Source organism: Pleurodeles waltl, chromosome 10 (assembly GCF_031143425.1).
Source record: "Pleurodeles waltl isolate 20211129_DDA chromosome 10, aPleWal1.hap1.20221129, whole genome shotgun sequence".
Lineage (NCBI taxonomy): Eukaryota > Metazoa > Chordata > Amphibia > Caudata > Salamandridae > Pleurodeles > Pleurodeles waltl.
In genome coordinates this window covers 244,899,104-244,917,704 of record NC_090449.1, presented here as the reverse complement: position 1 = coordinate 244,917,704, position 18,601 = coordinate 244,899,104, and the positions used below count along the sequence as shown (strand labels likewise).

Here is an 18,601-nt window from a genome sequence, read left to right as displayed (position 1 = left end):
CTGGGGTATTTTTTAATAGGTCTGAGATTTCCTCTGCATATTGGAATTTGCAGTCTATGCCTAAAAGCAAACTGCACAACTGCACACAGGACAATAACTAATAAAGGATGCAATCATTGAAGACCCTCTGTGCTGTTTTAGACTCATTCAATTACAGTGTGCTTAGCCGTGAGAAATATTTAACTGCACAAGTCAGTACATTGAAGGCATGATACCTTTTAAGGACATAAAGGTCCTGTTAGTCAAGGATGCTTCAGTCCGATTCCAGAGGAATTTCTACCTTCACATTTGTGTAACAACTTAAGGCATGATTGTTTTGGGGTTCAAGTGTGGAGAAAAAGAGAAGACATCCTATCTATAGGTATCTCTTTGTGTGTCCATAGAGGGCCCTTTTTTTGGGGGGAGGGGGGGTCCTGGGACAATCTAGCTACTGTGCAGTATCCAGCTTGATAATTATTGTTTGTCAAAGCTATCCCAGGACTGACAATACTACTGTACTCCTATTGAATAACCAATTTACTCTGGGCATTTGCTTTCTAAGGGTGAATAAAGCTAGATTATAAACTCGAGCACAGCATGACATTAAAAATAACATGGTGAAGTCATATCCAGTCAGGTTTATAATCTGCTAAAACTAAGACTTCTGTCATTTAAGTGAAAAGGTGTAATAACATTTAGAAAAGGAAAGATTATTATTCACACAGAACTTGAAGATTTTATCACCTTTTTGAGGCAGAAATTCACCCAGAGTATGTAGCTATAACAGGCTAGTCAACAGGTTTTTAAACCAGTTGTACCCTACGGCCTGTGGTATTGTGTGGAGCAGTGTTTGAGCACTACGCCATCTTCGTAACTCACTGGGTTTACACTAGAATTTGTAAACCACATTTGAGCCAAAAAGGTTGACGTGCCAAAGAGAAACTCTATGTAGAGATTTACTCGGTGTAGAGTTTATGTATGTCTCCACTCTGCCTCATGTCTCTCTGGTACTGGGTACGAACTGAACAGTTTACACCTTTTGATCTAAAACCCACCATCCAAACAAGGGTCACTTCCAAATAAAACTAAAGGGCAGTCAGTGCATCCATTCACATAAAGAGTCCTAGGAATCTCTTTCAAGTTGGAGTGCAACCTGTGTGGAGATTAGCTAAGGACACAGGTCTTACAAAAGAATCAGATGTAATAATGGATCAGAGACACCCATTGTGACACCCCTCAAATCCCATTCCGCCCCAACTGGGTTGTCATAGTGGATCTCCGTTTTAGGGTCCTGCATTTTGTGGGGTTGTTGACTATATGTTCCAGGAGCGTACATTCAGAGCTAAGAAACCAGACCAGCCACTAGTTCAGTTGGAAAGCTATGGTTAGGGCCAACTGCTGGTTCTAAGTTTTACATTTCAAAAAGTAGCATTAGCAAGACCAGCTACTGCCAACGGGTCACAAATCCACGCTGTCTGTATAAAAGTTGGAAACCTTAATGAATCTTTGAAGTTGCAGTTGAGGCATTTTATCTTATTGGGAGCAGGCGGATTGCATTATCCACAAGCCAGCTCAAGCAGTTGCCTTGGCCCCAGCTCCCAACTTAACTGGGACTGGTCCTCCGACCAATTTAAGGCTCTTTAGGATCCTGTCTCGCTGCCGCCAGCCTCCGTACCTTAGTGCATTCTTCTCTCCTTTCGCTAACACACCATTTTAGGTCGGCACGCAAGCACTTTGACCTGTTGTAAGTATTGTGGGCTTTTACTCACGCCCATTACTTTAATTTGTTCCTGTGCTTGCCTTTTAAAAATCACGATGTCATTGATAAATGCGTTTACGTTTGTCCTGCCTTGAGGCTATATTTGTCATGCCTTGCAGACTGGCCCTGTTACGTGGATTATTGAACGATTGCCAACATACTTCAGCGAGGCCTATTTTTTTTTCTGTCCCCTTCGTGCTGCATACCGGCCATGGTGCTCACAGTTGAACAGTCACAACAGCGTGAACTCGATCAGTGGTATTGGAGTGCTGGTCACATTGTTCACAGTTACCTAATCAGAGCCATTTCTTGTGGCTCTCCCCTTAAAACACTTGATATTGGTACATGCTTTATGTAAAACAGAAATCCTAAAAGCAAAAGCGTCTCTGCTGGCTCAGTGGGAGAGCCAATATTGCAATATTCACTGCACTTGGGGAAAACTTGACCCATAATGCTCATCCATGGGTTCCCACACTTATTGGGGAGCCCAAAATAATAACCTCTCCCAACATTCGGTCCCTTTTTAAGATCTCTTATCCTATTTTTATTGTGTTGCCCTCTAGGGGCTGTTTTGAGCATTATGGTCAACATACTACAATGTTTGCTTCACTCATTCGTTCCATAATGCTTTGTAGGGCATTCTTTTACAAAACATTTTTGTTCAAAACTCAGCCTGTAGTAGTTCTAGGACAATGGGACCACCTTCAAGACGTTCACCACAACCTGCTCTTTCTGTCTAGAACACTGGTGGGGATCCCAAAATAATAACCCCCCCCCCCTTCTAATTCTGTGTCTTTTGAACCTCTCTCGTGGCTGTATAATTTGTTTTACAGCTGAGAGTAACTTGTGTTTTAAGGTTCTTGTTTGTAATATAATTGCAGTAGGCTGCTAGCCCTGAAAATGTGTAATGCACTATGCCGTCATATATGGTTACACTGCAATATTTTTTGTTAATTTGCTTTTCATGTAGTTAAGTCCTCGAGGGACTAGCTATATCGTTACATGACCATGGTATATATATATATTTTTTTAAATACAAATGTTATTTTCATTGTGGTGTCCTCTAGGGGGAATGCCAAAGGGTTATTTCTAATAAAAGTTTATATTGGGTTTATATGATACTTGTATATGTTTTATTAATCTCTCCCTGGTGCAATTATGATTCAGGCCAACTTAACATTGTTACTACACTATTAATACACTATGAGTGTCTGAACACTCTTGATATATTTGGGTGACCCTTCTAGTTTATTTCTCGTGTTACTCCATTACTGTCTTGTCTTTTTTTGTGAATTGTGTTAGCCAGCCAGCAACTCTGATGGTGAAAATGGTATGCTATTGGAATTAGCATGGTGGATTTAAATCAGGATGCTAAATGGCAACATTTTCGTTTTTGGCTGCATATAGGAAGAAGGTAAATTGAGGTACTTTAGTTACATGCAGAGCACTGGAGTTATGTGGCAGGAAAAGACCAAAATATGATGCAAGGTTGACCAATTTATGTGGCAAGAAAAGTCCAGTTATAAATTTTCAATGTCAATAGCTCAAACTCAAGCAAATGTGAGGTCTATTGCATTGCAAATGCATGTTCTTTCTCTCATGCTGTCTTTGCTTTGCCTTTCTCTCTCATGCTCTGCCTTTGCTTCGTGGCTCTGCCTTTTTCCCCAGCTCCCAAAACCCTCCTGTGCTTTTTCTCCACCCACCTCCTCCTTACCTACTGTCCTGTGTCTTCATTCTCCCAACCCCCACGCTCCTCCCTCTTCCCAGCACCTACTTAATGGCAGCTGCTGCAAGACTGCAGAGTTGGGGTACTAAAGGCAAGCTTGTCTGCACCTGGACCACATGCAGAGTATGCCCCCTGGTTGGATCACCCACTGCTGCTTCACTGCAGCTATCCTCCCCTGGTCTTGCCCTTGGATGCTCCTCTTCCTGTTTCTGCTGCACCATACCTCACAGCACGGTGGGACATTTCTCTTGAATGGCAAACAACTCTACCCCACTCACCCCCTCCCTCACTCAGACTTCCATGTCACCAGCTAACAGTTTCACCACATCCTTCACCACACCTGACCTTCAGCACTCGCTCATATGCATGCTCCTAAACAACCCCTCTCAAAATGTGAAACCTCCTCAACAACAGCAAACCAACCTCCTCTTCCTAACTGAAACCTGGATGAACCCTGCCTCAGCTCTTGACATTGCTGTGGCCAACCCAGCAGGATCCAAAAGGCACACCTGACTGCTTTCATTAACCCGGCGGGGTCTCACCATCATCTCCAAAGAAATTCTGAAATGCATAACCACGACTAACCTGGGCACTCCTTTCAGGGAAGACTTGCTCTTCATGTGTAAGCAAACAGCACCACAACTGTGAAGGGCACCCTAACCTACAGACTACCCGATCCTCGTGGCAACCAGACTCTGCCCCCATGCCCCCCCCCGCTCCCAACACACACACAAAACATCAAGTGCGTCTTTTTGCTTGTCGACGTCAACTTCCACCTTGAAGACCCTTCCACGGACCCCCCTACCCCCCCCAAGAGTCTACACAACATACAAATTTCTTGCTCCTCATAGATCCTACTCAATGCAGTCCACACTTTAGACGTGATCTTCACCTGTGGCAACTGCATCAGCGGCTGCTCCACCTCTCCACCAACAGGGACTGGCCACTACATTATACATTTCCATGTTTCTATGACTCAAGCTAAAGCTCCCATCAGCACCAAGTAACCCAGCTGGAACTGGAGCAGAATAGCAGAATCCGACTTGTGCTACACTTGAGGGAAACAAACAATTAACCTTACACCTTCGGCAGCTTAGCACAGTACATGTCCAACTTCAACTAATAGATCTCTAACTGCAGCTACGCTCTCGCAGGCATCAGAACTCTAACATCACAGAACCAACAACTTGGCCTCTTGATACACAGAACAACTCCGGGATTCCAAAAGATTCTACAAACAGCTGGAAAGGAGAACAAACCATGACGCAAATGCCAGATCAACCTGCAAGGCTGTCCTCAGGCACTACCACCACCTCCTGAAAGTTACCAAGTGAAGATGTGAAGATACCTTCACATATAATATTGTGGCTAGTTCCAGCAGTAGAGATATTTGCCATCGACCAGGAATTCACCACCCCTGCAGTCTTGACCAAATCTCCCAGGACCTCTGCAACAACCTTTCAAATGACTTCAGCAACAAAATCATGAAGATTTACAGTAACTTTAAAAAGTATCCAAACTCAAAGGACATAATCAGCAAATTGCACACTTTACCACTTGGACAGACTCCTAACTGTGTGTAGAACACTCACTGAGGAAGACAACACTCCCTGAGTCATGAAAAACGTCCTCTTTGGCCCAAAATACCCCCCGCCCCCAAACACCCACCCACCCAAAGACTCGTGCCTGCACCATATCTATGACCTCTTTTCACCCACCTCTCCTTAATTTGAGTGTAACAGCACTACAGGCAAACTCCCGTCAGGTGGCCCTGCCTCATTACAAGAGGTACAACTGTCAATCAAACAGTATTTATAGAGCGCAACTCTATCACCCCTGAGGGTTTCTGAGCGCTCAGGTTGCAATGTCTCAGTCAAAGAGCCAGGTCTTGAGTTTCTTCCTGAAGTCTGTAAGGGAGGGTGATGTTCGTAGGTGGAGGGCAGTTTTTTCTTGGTCTTGGCAGGTGTGTAGAAGGAACCACCAACACTGTGACTGTGGCGAATGCAAGTGATGTGTGCGAGGGCTGAGAAGGAGGAGCACAGGTGTCTGGTGGGTTTGTGGCAGTTCATGTGGTTTTTGATGTAGGCCAGTCATTGGATGTTGAAGGCTTTGTTGGCGTATGCAAGAATCTTGAACTGGCATCTCTTTGGGATGGGGGAAGCTAGTGAAGGTTCCTAAGGTGGGGGTTGATGTGGGCCTGTTTGGGAAGACCTAGGATGAGTCTGACTGCTGCGATGTGTATGGTCTGGAGCCCCTAGAAGAGTTGGGTGGAGATGTCTGCTTAGAGTGTGTTTCCATAGTCTTATCTGGCTCATGGCGAGGGCCTGGGTGACGGTCTTCCTGGTGTTAATAGGGATCCATCTAAAGGTTCTGTGAAGCATGGGGAGGGTGTGGAAGAAGGAGGAGGAGACAGTTGTGATTTGGCGCTTCATGGTAGGTTTACTGTTAAGGTTATGTGAGTGGTCTGTTGGGGTGGCTGTAGGGCAGAGTTCGGATGGCCACCATATGTTGCCCTATATGGAGGTGTTTTTTTGTCAAAGATCAGTACTTTTTTGTCTTATGAGTTAAGCTTAAGGCAGTTGGTTTTCATCCAGTCACCAACAGTGGCTATGGTGTTGCAGAAATTTGGTCTGGTGGTGGAGGGGTCTTCAGTGAGCGAGAGAATGAGTTTTGTGTCGTCTGCATAGGATATAATAAGTCAGTGGGATCTGACGATGTCAGCAAAGGGGGGGAGGTCATGTAGGTGTTGATTAGTGTGGGGCTGAGGGAAGATCCTTTGGGTATGCCCTTAATGATTCTCTTTGGCTCAGAGATGAAGGGTGGTTGGTGGACTCTCTGCGTTCGTCCTCTGAAGGAGGCAATCCACTTGAGGGCGTTGCTCTGGATGCCAATGCTGCTGAGCCTGTGATTGAGGGTTGGGTGGGATACAGTGTAGAATGCTGCTGCTAAGTTGTGGAGAATCAGGGCGGATGTCTCCATGCGGTTAAGGAGGGAACTCGTGTCTTTGACCGCGACCAAGGCAGTTTCTGTGCTGTGGTTGGTGCAGAAGCAAGATTGGGAGGCGTTGCAAGTTGTTCTTTCCTAGTGTTCTATGAGCTGGTGCTTAATGGCCTTCTCCAGGTCTTTGGCAAGCTACAGAGCAGTAAGATGGGGGCCGTAATTTTTAAGTCTGCGGGGATCTGCGGAAGGCTTCTTCGGGAAGGTGTTGGATCTGTTTTTCCATCTGTTGAGGAAGGTTGCCGTGGTGTTGGAGGCATTGAGGATGTTGGTAAGTTCTGTGCCGATTTCCTTGGTTCTTAGGTTAAAAAAAAGTGTTGGGGCCAAGTTTGGCGGGTTCCCTGGAGTGGATGGAAGACATGATGGTTGCTGCGCTCTGCATGGTGAGCGGGATCCAAGTAGTGATTCCTTGGTTGGTTGGTTGGTTGGTGGGTGGGTGGGTCGAGGTCATTGAGTTTGACCTTGGTGAGTTGGGGGTCGAAGCTATTGTAGATTGTGGCTATCTTGCTGTGGAAATAGTCCAATAGAGTGTCAGAGTTTTTGGGAAGGGCGGTGGGACACTCTGTAGCTGAAGGGCTGAAAAAATTCATTGACTATGTTGAAGATTTTCTTTGTGTGGATGGTGCTAGTTTCGATGAGGGTTGTGAGGGCTGCTTTCTTAGTATCTTAGATACGTTGGTGGTAATTATGGAGGGCTGATTTGTAGGCTAATCAGTCAGGTGTTTTTAGTGGTGTGCCATTGTTTATCTAATCCTTTGCGCTTGATGGTTCTGAGTTCTGGGGTATACCAGCTGGCTTGCTTAGAGGCTTTGTTGGTTTTGGCTGGCCTCATAGGGGCGATTAAATAGGCGCATTTGATAATCCAAGTGGAAAAGATCTGGATTGCCTGCTCTAGGTCTGACACGGCTTTGGGCTGGATGGTGCTGAGGGCTTGTGTCCACTGGGTCTCTGTCACTTTGTTCCAACTATGGTGAGAGCTGCTGGATCACTGCTTGGTCCTCAGCGACTGCAATGGTAAAGTGGACTATAACTTGGTCAGACCAGGTGAGATCTGTGGCATTGCTATATTTGACTCAGTCACTGGATGGTTAGATCAAACCTGTATACCATATCCATCCAGGTGAGCATATCCCTTTTATCAAAACAGACTACATTAAACCTCATGTGAAAAGAAGTGCCTCCACAAAGCTTTCCATCTTGTTCACTCGTTGGTCAAAAACAACGCAAAGGGAAGAGTGCTGCAGACTTAAACATGCATGCAGAAGCCTTCATTCTCTTCCAAAATGTCCTCTCTTCTGCTTCTTTGGTGTCAGCCCGGTGATGCTGTCACCTCCTTTCAGAATTATCCACAACTGAGTTGGAGGAGTGGTTAAGCTTTCAGGTTTGTGTGCAGTTGTGCAGAGGTTTAAATTGAATAAAGCTGTTTAAGAACAAGAAAGGTAGTGTAGGGTTTGATGTCTGTGGAAGACAGATGGTCCTACTGCCTGAGACAGGAAACTAGTCTAGCTGTTGCATGTTGGACTAGTTTTATGTTTTTGAGGCAGTGTACAAGGGTTGGGTGGCCATTTTGAACTAAAGTCAGACTGCCAAATTGCAGACCAGATATTTTTCCTGGTAGGTGAACTGGACAAAGTTATGCATTGTTTTTTTTTTTTTTTTGGTGGCAGAGTATGTATGACACGACGGTGAAGTTTTTTTGGTTTTAGGTATTGTCCCTGTGCCACTTATAACCATATTTTTGACCTCCATGTTTTGGATTGAGGCGATGAGTGGCTTAATTTTCATGGGGTACCCTTGATCTGGAGGCAGCATTATGGATCACAATTAAGGGTGTTTTGAAGTACAAGCAAATTATTGTGGGCCGGGTTCGTTTTCTGTTAGGCCTTAGAACAGATTATTGTGGTCTTAGATGTCCACTGCTGCTTCGAAACCCAAGCGGATGATAGCAGCTACTGGCTGGCTGAGGTCTGTGATTGGTTAGGTCATATGATGGCTGATATTTCATGAGCAGGATTTACAACATGTTTTCAGATTATGGCTGTTTTTGCTCGAGTGAACATTTGCAATGGCTTCTAGTGGCACCCGGTCTTACTGTTTAGGCGTGCTTTTCCAGATCCTGCCTCTGTCACCTGTTTTTTTTTGGCCCTCAATTTGAAAAAGTAGCAAGTGGACCTGGTACAAGGTTTTCTTCAGGAGTACTCGAATGTTATGCAAGTGTTAGGGTTTGCTGCAGCGAATATATAGTGGTACATTCTTGATTGTGAGACTAAATAGAGAAAAGTATTCAGTGGGCATTTTGTCTCTAGTGCTGGGTGGTTAGTTGAGGCTGTCTCTTTTAACTGGGTGCCGTATTTATGAGCATTGTTAAATAATGCACACACGTAATTGTCTTTTCCCCCCCCTTCCCCCTCTGCAGTGGTATCCTGAAGTGAGACATCATTGTCCCAACACTCCCATCATTTTGGTTGGTACCAAGCTTGATCTGAGAGACGACAAGGACACTATTGAAAAACTTAAAGAAAAGAAGTTAACTCCAATCACCTACCCGCAGGGACTTGCCATGGCAAAAGAAATAGGTATGACGTGCTATTTTCATGTCCTGTTAAATTTTCAGAGCGAGTGTAACTATTTGCTTCAAATGCAGTTCTCACAGTAAAGGTCTCTGAAAGTGTACAGCGACCATAAATGTTACATTACTTTTGCTGATGTTCAGTTTATGGGAGATAAGCAGCTCTGCTGACAGTGACTACTAATTCCATTTAAGAAGCTAACTCTAGTTTGAAACGTAAATTAAAATGTATTAAGTTCCAGAGACCTTACAAACCCCCGCTCCAAAAAAAAGAAACTGTCATGAAAAAATGAATAAACTCTGCTTTGACCTGCACTTCAGGTAATGTTAAATTTCTCATCTTAGATTTAAACATCACACTCTTAAGGTTTTTATATATATATATATATATATATATATATAATATATTATGTTCAATGGCATTTGTAGCTGCAGATACACATGCAGTGCATTATCCTGCCATCTAGTGTTGGGCTCTGGGTGGAACAAGTTGTTTTTCTTCGAAGAAGTCTTTTCGAGTCACGAGACCGAGGGACTCCTCCCTTTCGGCTCCATTGCGCATGGGCGTCGACTCCATCTTAGATTGTTTTCTTTCCGCCATCGGGTTCGGACGTGTTCCTCTTCGCTCCGTATTTTGAATCGGGAAAGTTAGCTCATTATTGAAAATTCAACAGTATTGTTTGCGCTCGGTACCAGTTTAGTGTTAGTACATCAATAGTAGAAGCGCTCCGCTGGCTCTTCGGGGCTTCCACTCTTCAGCGGGGCCTGGTCGGCCCGACCGCGTCCATCGTCGAAACTCATGGACCGGACCCCCTTCCGCTTCTGCCCGAATTGCCACGCCAAGTATCCTTATACAGACCAACACTCGGTCTGTAATCTGTGTCTATCACCGGAACCCAGGGAGGATACTTGCGAGGCCTGTCGGGCATTTCGATCGAAAAAGACCCTACGCAATTGAAGAGCCAGAAGACTACAGATGGCGTCGACACCGACAGAACAGATCGACGTCGAGGAGGAGGAAAGAATCTCCATACAAGAATCGGACTAGGACGACTCCGAAAGTGAGCTACCGACGACAACGCAGAAAACTGTGAGTAAATCTGCCCCGTCCAAGACTCACTCCAAAATCATGAAGGCCAAGGGGATGCCACCGCCAACAGGCCATGGCTTAACCCGAAAACACGGTGACCAACCATCGGCACCGAAAAAGGCCACGCAACAGCCGAAGACATCCGACTCCGGTCGAGATACCTGCTCCGAACCATCTCGGCACCGAGAGTTCGACACACCGAAAGTGAAAAAGGCTACCTCTGAGCCAAAAATAGACTGTTCTGAAACCTTCGGTATCGAAAAAGGCAGCCTCGGAGCCGAGAATAGGCTCCTAAACAGAAGAGCACAGACTTTCCAGCCAAATGCAAGAGCATAGATTTGAGCAGGAATTAAGTATGGGAGAACCAGACCATACTCAAAGGAGGGTGCACATCCAGAAAGAGACTGGTAAAATACAAACTCTTCCTCCAATTAAAATAAAAAGAAAGCTAGCATTTCAAGAGTCGGAAATGCAGCCAAAGGCAAAGGTGGCAAGAAACAAAACACCACCACCAAGGTTTTCGCCACAGCCTTCTCCACAGCATTCACCACAGCTGTCCCCGGTAACAATACCCCCAATGCGGTCACCAACACACACGGGATGACCCGGATGCATGGGACTTAAATGATGCACCGGTCTCCGACAACAGTCCTGATTGTTACCCGGCAAGACCGTCACCTCCAGAGGACAGCACTGCATATATGCAGGTATTGTCAAGGGCAGCTACTTTCCACAATGTTGCAATGCATGCGGAGCCAATAGAAGATGGTTTCTTATTTAACACCTTGGCATCCACCCACAGCTCTTATCAAAGTTTGCCAATGCTCCCAGGCATGCTCAAGCACGCAAAACGGGTGTTCCAGGACCCAGTGAAAGGCAGAGCTATCACGCCTAGGGTGGAGAAAAAATACAAACCTCCGTTCCCCCCCCCCCCCCCCCCCCCCCCCCCCCACCCCCCCCCAACGGACCCTGTATTTATAACACAGCAACTGACACCAGATTCGGTGGTCGTGGGAGCGGCAAGAAAGAGGGCAAACTCCCAATTATCAGGAGACGCACCACCGCCTGACAAGGAAAGTTGGAAGTTCGATGCTGCGGGCAAACGAGTAGCAGCACAGGCAGCCAATCAATGGCGGATTGCCAATTCACAGGCCCTACTGGCTCGCTACGACAGGGCACACTGGGACGAGATGCAACATGTAATACAGCACTTGCCCAAGGAACACCAGAAACGTGCCCAACAGGTTGTTGGGGAAGGACAAGCAATTTCCAACAACCAGATAGTCTGCACTGGACTCGGCAGACACAGCAGCACAGACAGTGAACACTGCAATAACCATTCGCAGGCATGCATGGTTACAGGGCTCAGGTTTTAAACCGGAAATCCAGCAAGCTGTGTTAAATCTGCTGTTTAACCAGGAACAATTGTTTGGGCCGGAGGTGGACACAGCAATTGAGAAACTAAAGAAGGACACAGACACGGCCAAAGCCATGGGCGCGCTCTACTCCCCACAAAGCAGAGGCACTTTTAGAAGGCCACAGTTTAGAGGGGGTTTCGTACCCAAACCCCAGAACCTTCCACCCCACAAGCCAGACCCACCTATCGGGGGCAGTACCTGAGAGGAGGGTTTTGAGGCTCATACAGGGGTTGTCAATTCCCAAGGGGAAAATTCCAAAGCCCTAAAACCACTCCAACCAGACAGTGACTTCAATGTCACACACCCCCAACACTTAACACCAGTGGGGGGGAGACTTACTGCATTCTACAAAAACTGGACAAACATAACTACGGACGCATGGGTCCTAGCCATTATCCAACATGGTTATTGCATAGAATTCATAAACTTCCCACCAGACGTGCCCCCGAGAGCACACAATATGTCCAAACAACACTTAGACCTGTTACAGCTAGAAGTCCAAGCATTGTTAAAAAAACAAGCAATAGAACTAGTACCCAACCACCAAAAAGGAACAGGTGTCTACTCCCTATATTTCCTAATTCCAAAGAAAGACAAAACATTGAGACCCATATTGGACCTCAGAACGCTAAATCTCTACATCAAATCAGATCACTTCCACATGGTAACTCTTCAAGACGTGATTCCGTTGCTCAAAAAACAGGACTACATGTCAACGTTAGATCTCACGGATGCATATTTCCACATACCCATACATCCTTCTCACAGGAAATACTTAAGGTTTGTAATCCAGGGCGTGCATTACCAATTCAAAGTGTTACCGTTCGGGATAACAACAGCCCCATGGGTATTCATAAAATGCCTTGCAGTAGTAGCCGCTCATATAAGGAGACAGCACATGCACGTATTCCCATACTTAGAGGATTGGATAATAAAAACCAGCACTCAGCAGCAGTGTCTTCTTCACACGCAATACGTTATAGAAACTCTACACAAACTAGGGTTTTCTATAAATTACCAAAAATCACATCTACAACCATCCCAGATACAACAATACTTGGGAGCAACACTCAACACACAAAAGGCGATTGCCACTCCAAGTCCACACAAGGTACAAGCTTTCCAAAATATAGCATTAAATATGCAGCCAAACCACCACTACCAGGTGAAGTTTGTAATGAAACTTCTAGGCATGATGTCTTCATGCATAGCCATTGTCCCAAACGCAAGACTGCACATGCGGCCCTTACAACAGTGCCCAGCAAAACAATGGACACAAGCACAGGGTCAACTCCAAGATCTAGTGTTGATAGACCGCGAGACACACTTCTCGCTTCAGTGGTGGAACCCTATAAATTTAAACCAAGGGTGGCCATTCCAGGACCCAGTGCCTCAATACGTGATCACAACAGATGCTTCCATGGTGTGGTGGGGGAGCACACCTTAACCAGCACAGTATACAAGGACAATGGGACATTCAACAAAAACAACTGCACATAAATCAGTTAGAACTGTTGGCAGTGTTTCTAGCATTGAAAGCATTTCAACCACTGATAGCCCACAAACACATTCTTGTCAAAACAGACAACATGACAACAATGTACTACCTCAACAAACAAGGAGGGACACACTCGTCACAACTGTGTCTCTTAGCACAGAAAATTTGGCATTGGGCGATTCACAATCACATTCGCCTAATAGCACAATACATCCCAGGCATTCGAAACCAGTTAGCCGACAATCTCAGTCAAGATCACCAACAAACACACGAATGGGAAATTCATCCCCAGATCCTACAAAATTACTTTCTACGCTGGGGAACACCAAAAATAGACCTATTTGCAACAAAAGAAAACGCAAAATGTTGGGTCCAGGTACCCACACCCTCAGTCCAAGGGCAATGCGTTATGGATCAGTTGGTCAGTGATATTTGCTTACGCTTTTACCCCTCTCCCACTCATTCCTTATCTGGTAAACAAACTAAGTCAAAACAGACTCAAACTAATACTCATAGCACCAACATGGGCTCGCCAACCGTGGTACACAACATTGCTGGACCTATCAGTAGTACTTCACGTTAAATTACCAAACAGGCCAGATCTGTTAACTCAACACACAACAGATCAGACATCAGAATCCAGCATCGCTCAATCTAGCAATCTGGCTCCTGAAGTCTTAGAATTTGGACATTTAGACCTTACACAAGAATGTATGGAGGTCATTAAACAAGCTAGGAAACCTACTACAAGACATTGTTATGCAAACAAATGGAAAAGATTTGTTTACTACTGCCACAATAATCAAATTCAACCACTACATGCTTCCACAAAGGACATAGTAAGTTACTTATTACACTTACAAAAGTCTAAACTAGCATTCTCTTCTATTAAAATACATCTCACAGCAATATCAGCCTATCTGCAGATTACACATTCAACATCGCTTTTTAGAATCCCAGTCATCAAACCATTTATGGAGGGATTAAAAAGAATCATACCCCCGAGAGCACCACCAGTACCTTCATGGAACCTTACTATTGTATTAACACGACTCATGGGACCACCATTTGAACCCATGCACTCTTGTGAAATGCAATACTTAACTTGGAAAGTAGCCTTCCTAATAGCTATCACATCTCTTAGAAGAGTAAGTGAAATACAAGCATTTACTATACAAGAACCCTTTATACAAATACGTAAAGTGGTTCTCCGTACAAATCCCAAATTCTTACCAAAAGTTATATCACCATTCTACCTAAACCAAACCGTGAACTCCCCGTCTTTTTTCCACAACCAGACTCAGTAGCCAAAAGAGCCTTACATACGTTAGATATAAAAAGAGCACTAATGTATTACATTGACAGAACAAAACAGTTTCGCAAAACAAAACAATTGTTTGTAGCCTTCCAAAAACCTCATGCAGGGAATCCTATATCCAAGCAAGGCATTGCCAGATGGATAGTGAAATGTATTCTAACTTGCTATATCAAAGCAAAAAGAGATCTACCTATTACACCAAAGGCGCATTCCACTAGGAAAAAAGGCGCCACAATGGCTTTTCTAGGGAATATACCTATGACAGAAATTTGTAAGGCAGCCACATGGTCTATGCCTCATACATTCACAAAACATTACTGTGTAGATGTGTTAACAACACAACAAGCCACAGTAGGACAGGCTGTATTACGAACATTATTTCAGACAACTTCAACTCCTACAGGCTAAGCCACCGCTTTTGGGGAGATTACTGTTTACTAGTGTCTGCACAGCATGTGTATCTGCAGCTACACATGCCATCGAACGGAAAATGTCACTTACCCAGTGTACATCTGTTCGTGGCATGAGACGCTGCAGATTCACATGCGCCCTCCCACCTCCCCGGGAGCCTGTAGCTGTTATAAGTTGAATGAAAATTGTAAATTTGTAAATAAATACTATTTTAATACACATGATGTGCATACATACTTACTCCATTGCATGGGCACATTTACTATATTCACAACTCATACCTCACCCTCTGCGGGGAAAACAATCTAAGATGGAGTAGACGCCCATGCGCAATGGAGCCGAAAGGGAGGAGTCCCTCGGTCTCGTGACTCGAAAAGACTTCTTCGAAGAAAAACACATTTTCCATATATAGATATATTTATTTATTTCTGGTAACTTTTAAGATTTTGTCATGTAGTTTCAAAAGGATTTTTAATATTCCTGTTTGTTGATGGCTCAACTGGGCTGTTTGGATAATGACGACTTAAATTCATGCTCTTCTATTGATAGGACTCGGAATGTGGTACAGTGCTGCTATTTGCTCTTCAGATAGCCCCATGAGATAAAACTGCAGTCAAAAGGCCCCATCATGAATGTTAGTGTTATTGAATTTCAGATTTGAACATGCTTATAACTTATGAGAAAGTGTGTAGCTGGGGGTTGGCAGTGGATCAGGCAACAAGAGCATCATATGGAGGTTAGAGTTTTGATGATTGAGACCATATACCGACTGTCAGCAATCATCTGCTACAGATCAGGATATAGAGCCATGCATATTTTATCGTACGCCACACAAATGTCTGCTGAATTGTCAACATTTTTAGTGCTTGGTTTCTTGACAGTAGCATGGGAGAGCAAAATCAACACAAAGAAGTTGCAATTTTACTGACATTTTATTAACCTGGTAAAGTTAATTTTCATCCCCATTTTAAATACTCCACCTATCTTCCCTGTCTGTTTTACCTGTTTAAATGTCCTTTTTCTTACCACTTTCAGTCTGTTCTCTGTATATTGCTATATACAAACAATTGTCCCCGTTTCTTGGCAAACTAATAAGGGAAAATGCAGGTTTTTTTAGTTTTTTTTTAAATACTGTGTTTCCACAATATATATATATTGTGAAGGAAGAACTTGCTTCCTTCGGTTTTCATTGTTTCTAGACTGTTTCTATGGAGGAGAATACTTTTGTTTGTAGTATGAATGTTCTAGTATCACATGCTGTGCTTTTGTAATCATCTTGTGGTCAGACCAGAAAGGATCAACGTGTTTTTATCATAGTTTTGTAGTGTAGTTGTCAACAAAGGAGATCTGTGGTGGACTATTTAATGATATCAATTACTGTTTCCTAATACCACACAATTACACTAGGTGTTTATTAGCTTTTGTTTCATAGTACGGTCACAGGGAGATTTGTTGTGGGCTTTTTTTTGGGGGGGGAATCTTCATTTACCAAACACCACATAGAGGTTGCACTGACTTATCAGGTTCCCATATTGGACCCAAATACTTGCACAATGGCATCACATTTTTCTAGACTGATAAGTTGTGTAATTGCATGTTTGGGAATTCTGCCAGTGATTTTTAGTTCACAATTCAAATTGGAGATTTGCTTCTTCCTTCTCAATGTCTAGACCAGTGGTTCCCAACATGTGGTCCGGGGACCCCTGGGGGTCCGCGAAACCTCCTCAGGGGGTCCCCGACTGCTTAAAATATTATATAATATTAACAGATCAGGTCCCAAGCTTTCAGTAATGGCTCAGTGGTCCCTGGATTCCAATTATGATTCAGTAGGGGTCCCCGGGTGCCAGTAAGGATAAAGTGGGGGTCCACAGAAGTCAAAAGGTTGGGAACCACTGGTCTAGACTGTTCGCAATACGTCCAAGCAATTGTTGTTCGCATAGTGTGCAGCTGTTTTCTCTGTGGCTTGTAGAACCATACACTCACTTTATTTTTCCGCCAGGTGCTGTGAAATACTTGGAATGCTCTGCACTTACACAGCGTGGTCTTAAAACAGTGTTTGATGAAGCTATTCGAGCTGTTCTCTGCCCACCACCCGTCAAGAAGAGGAAGAGGAAATGCAGGATCTTATAAGAGTTGACACCGTAAACTCCCATCAACTCTGAACCCCTGTAAGCTTTGCCCAGAATATTGGTGCACAGACTCGCAATGCCATTTTTCCTCTCCCTGTAATCATTTTTCAAGATTTACCACCAATTTCACGGTTTCATTTGTTTCAAGTATAGAAAAAAAAAACATTTCTGGTACTAAAATAAAATCAACTATGATAGAGAAACATTTAGATGGCCTTATTTTTAAACCAGTTTTGTTATTGCTCAGACTAATCACGTGTTGCCAAACTATCCAATAAACTGTTTGTGCTATGTACACTAAGCACTAAAAAGATATTGTCTTCAAGAATGGTTACTTTCTTATTTTGACAAGTTAATTTTTGTAACATTTTTTTCGCAGGTGTGGAGCAGTTAATTATCCATAGTAATAGATGTTGCAGTTGTTAAACATTCTATTAAACCATGTTGGCCGTATAGCATGTGAATCAGAATGTGATGATTTAGAATTGTGATCTTTAAATTTTTGATTCACAGCTAAATGCTGTAATTATCTGTTGTACACCATTTTAGATTTTCTCCTGTGACTTAAAATTATAGTTGTATTTTAAATAGGGTATTACCTTGGTCCTAAGGAAATCTTTTTTGGAATGCATATATAAAGCAAATTTGCATTTGTCAAGTTATATTAAGTGACAGTATTGTAACATTCAAAACATCTACAAAAGTGACATGAACTACGCAAAAGCTGATGGGTGTCCTCCACGGGTACAAGTGATGTCACCAAACGTTTGTGTCATGAATAAAGTAGATAGAGTTGTTATAGGTGAGTATATGTTTATTTTACTTCAAGGCAGGGCATTTGATTATTACAGTTCATAACTGGTCATTCCCATTGATGTTATTCAAGGTAATTGCTTTTCTTGTAGAACCTTTTCTGACTGTGCAATATATCTCTTGTGTTTCACAATTTAATACTGCTTTCTCTCAGTCTAGAATGTTAAACCATTATCCTTTTTTGAGCTAACTTGGTCATGTAAACTAATGCGCTTTCCAAGGAACTTTCTTTAGTCCTGTATCGGATGTAAAAATCATGTGACTGAGCTTTACAAATGTAATCTTTTTTTTTTTTTAATATACTTTATTCATTATTTTAAGCGACAAATCTTTATTAAATATCACCGTATTGCCAGGTTTACATAATTAGCTACCAATACTGTATTTTACCTCACCCAAGTGAATACAATTATTGCTTCTAAGTACTGTTATATTGGATCTGTGAGGTTCTGTAAATTAGTGCTAGTGATAACAATGTTCTGTTGTCCTGAACACTGGCGGAAATTATGTCGCAGATTTGAGCTTTCAACCACTAGAACAAAATGTAAGAATGTTTGAGAAAGTTTCAACATTGTGAACAGTGTTTTTACATTGATCTTTTGCTAATGCATTTAGTGCTTTACATGCATGTTTGAATTAATAAATCCTTGAATCCATCAAATATTTGTATGTGTAAAAAATTTTTTTGAAGTGTTCTAAAAACATATTTTCTCACCATATTGCAAATTAATTGAAAGTCTCCACACATTACGAAGAAGTGTATCTTCTGCCTATAAGTCCTGAAATAATTGTTCATATGCATTCTGCAGCAACAGTAGCACAGTACAGTCTTATTCGCCCTAGATTATGCACTCCTTTCATTCAGCACAATTGAACAAATCAGTAAATTGCATG

General features: G+C 43.3%; 1 protein-coding gene across 1 annotated transcript in view; it reads left to right on the top strand.

The window, feature by feature from the left end:
* Positions 1-18,368, top strand: part of RAC1 (Rac family small GTPase 1) — a 54,259-nt gene extending 35,891 nt beyond the window's left edge. Inside the window, exons 5-6 of the mRNA XM_069210318.1 lie at positions 8,878-9,037; positions 16,765-18,368. Of these exons, the coding sequence (XP_069066419.1) occupies positions 8,878-9,037; positions 16,765-16,895 (291 nt within the window). The 3' untranslated portion in view covers positions 16,896-18,368. The remainder of the gene's footprint in view (positions 1-8,877; positions 9,038-16,764) is intronic.
* The last annotated feature ends 233 nt before the right edge of the window (positions 18,369-18,601 follow it).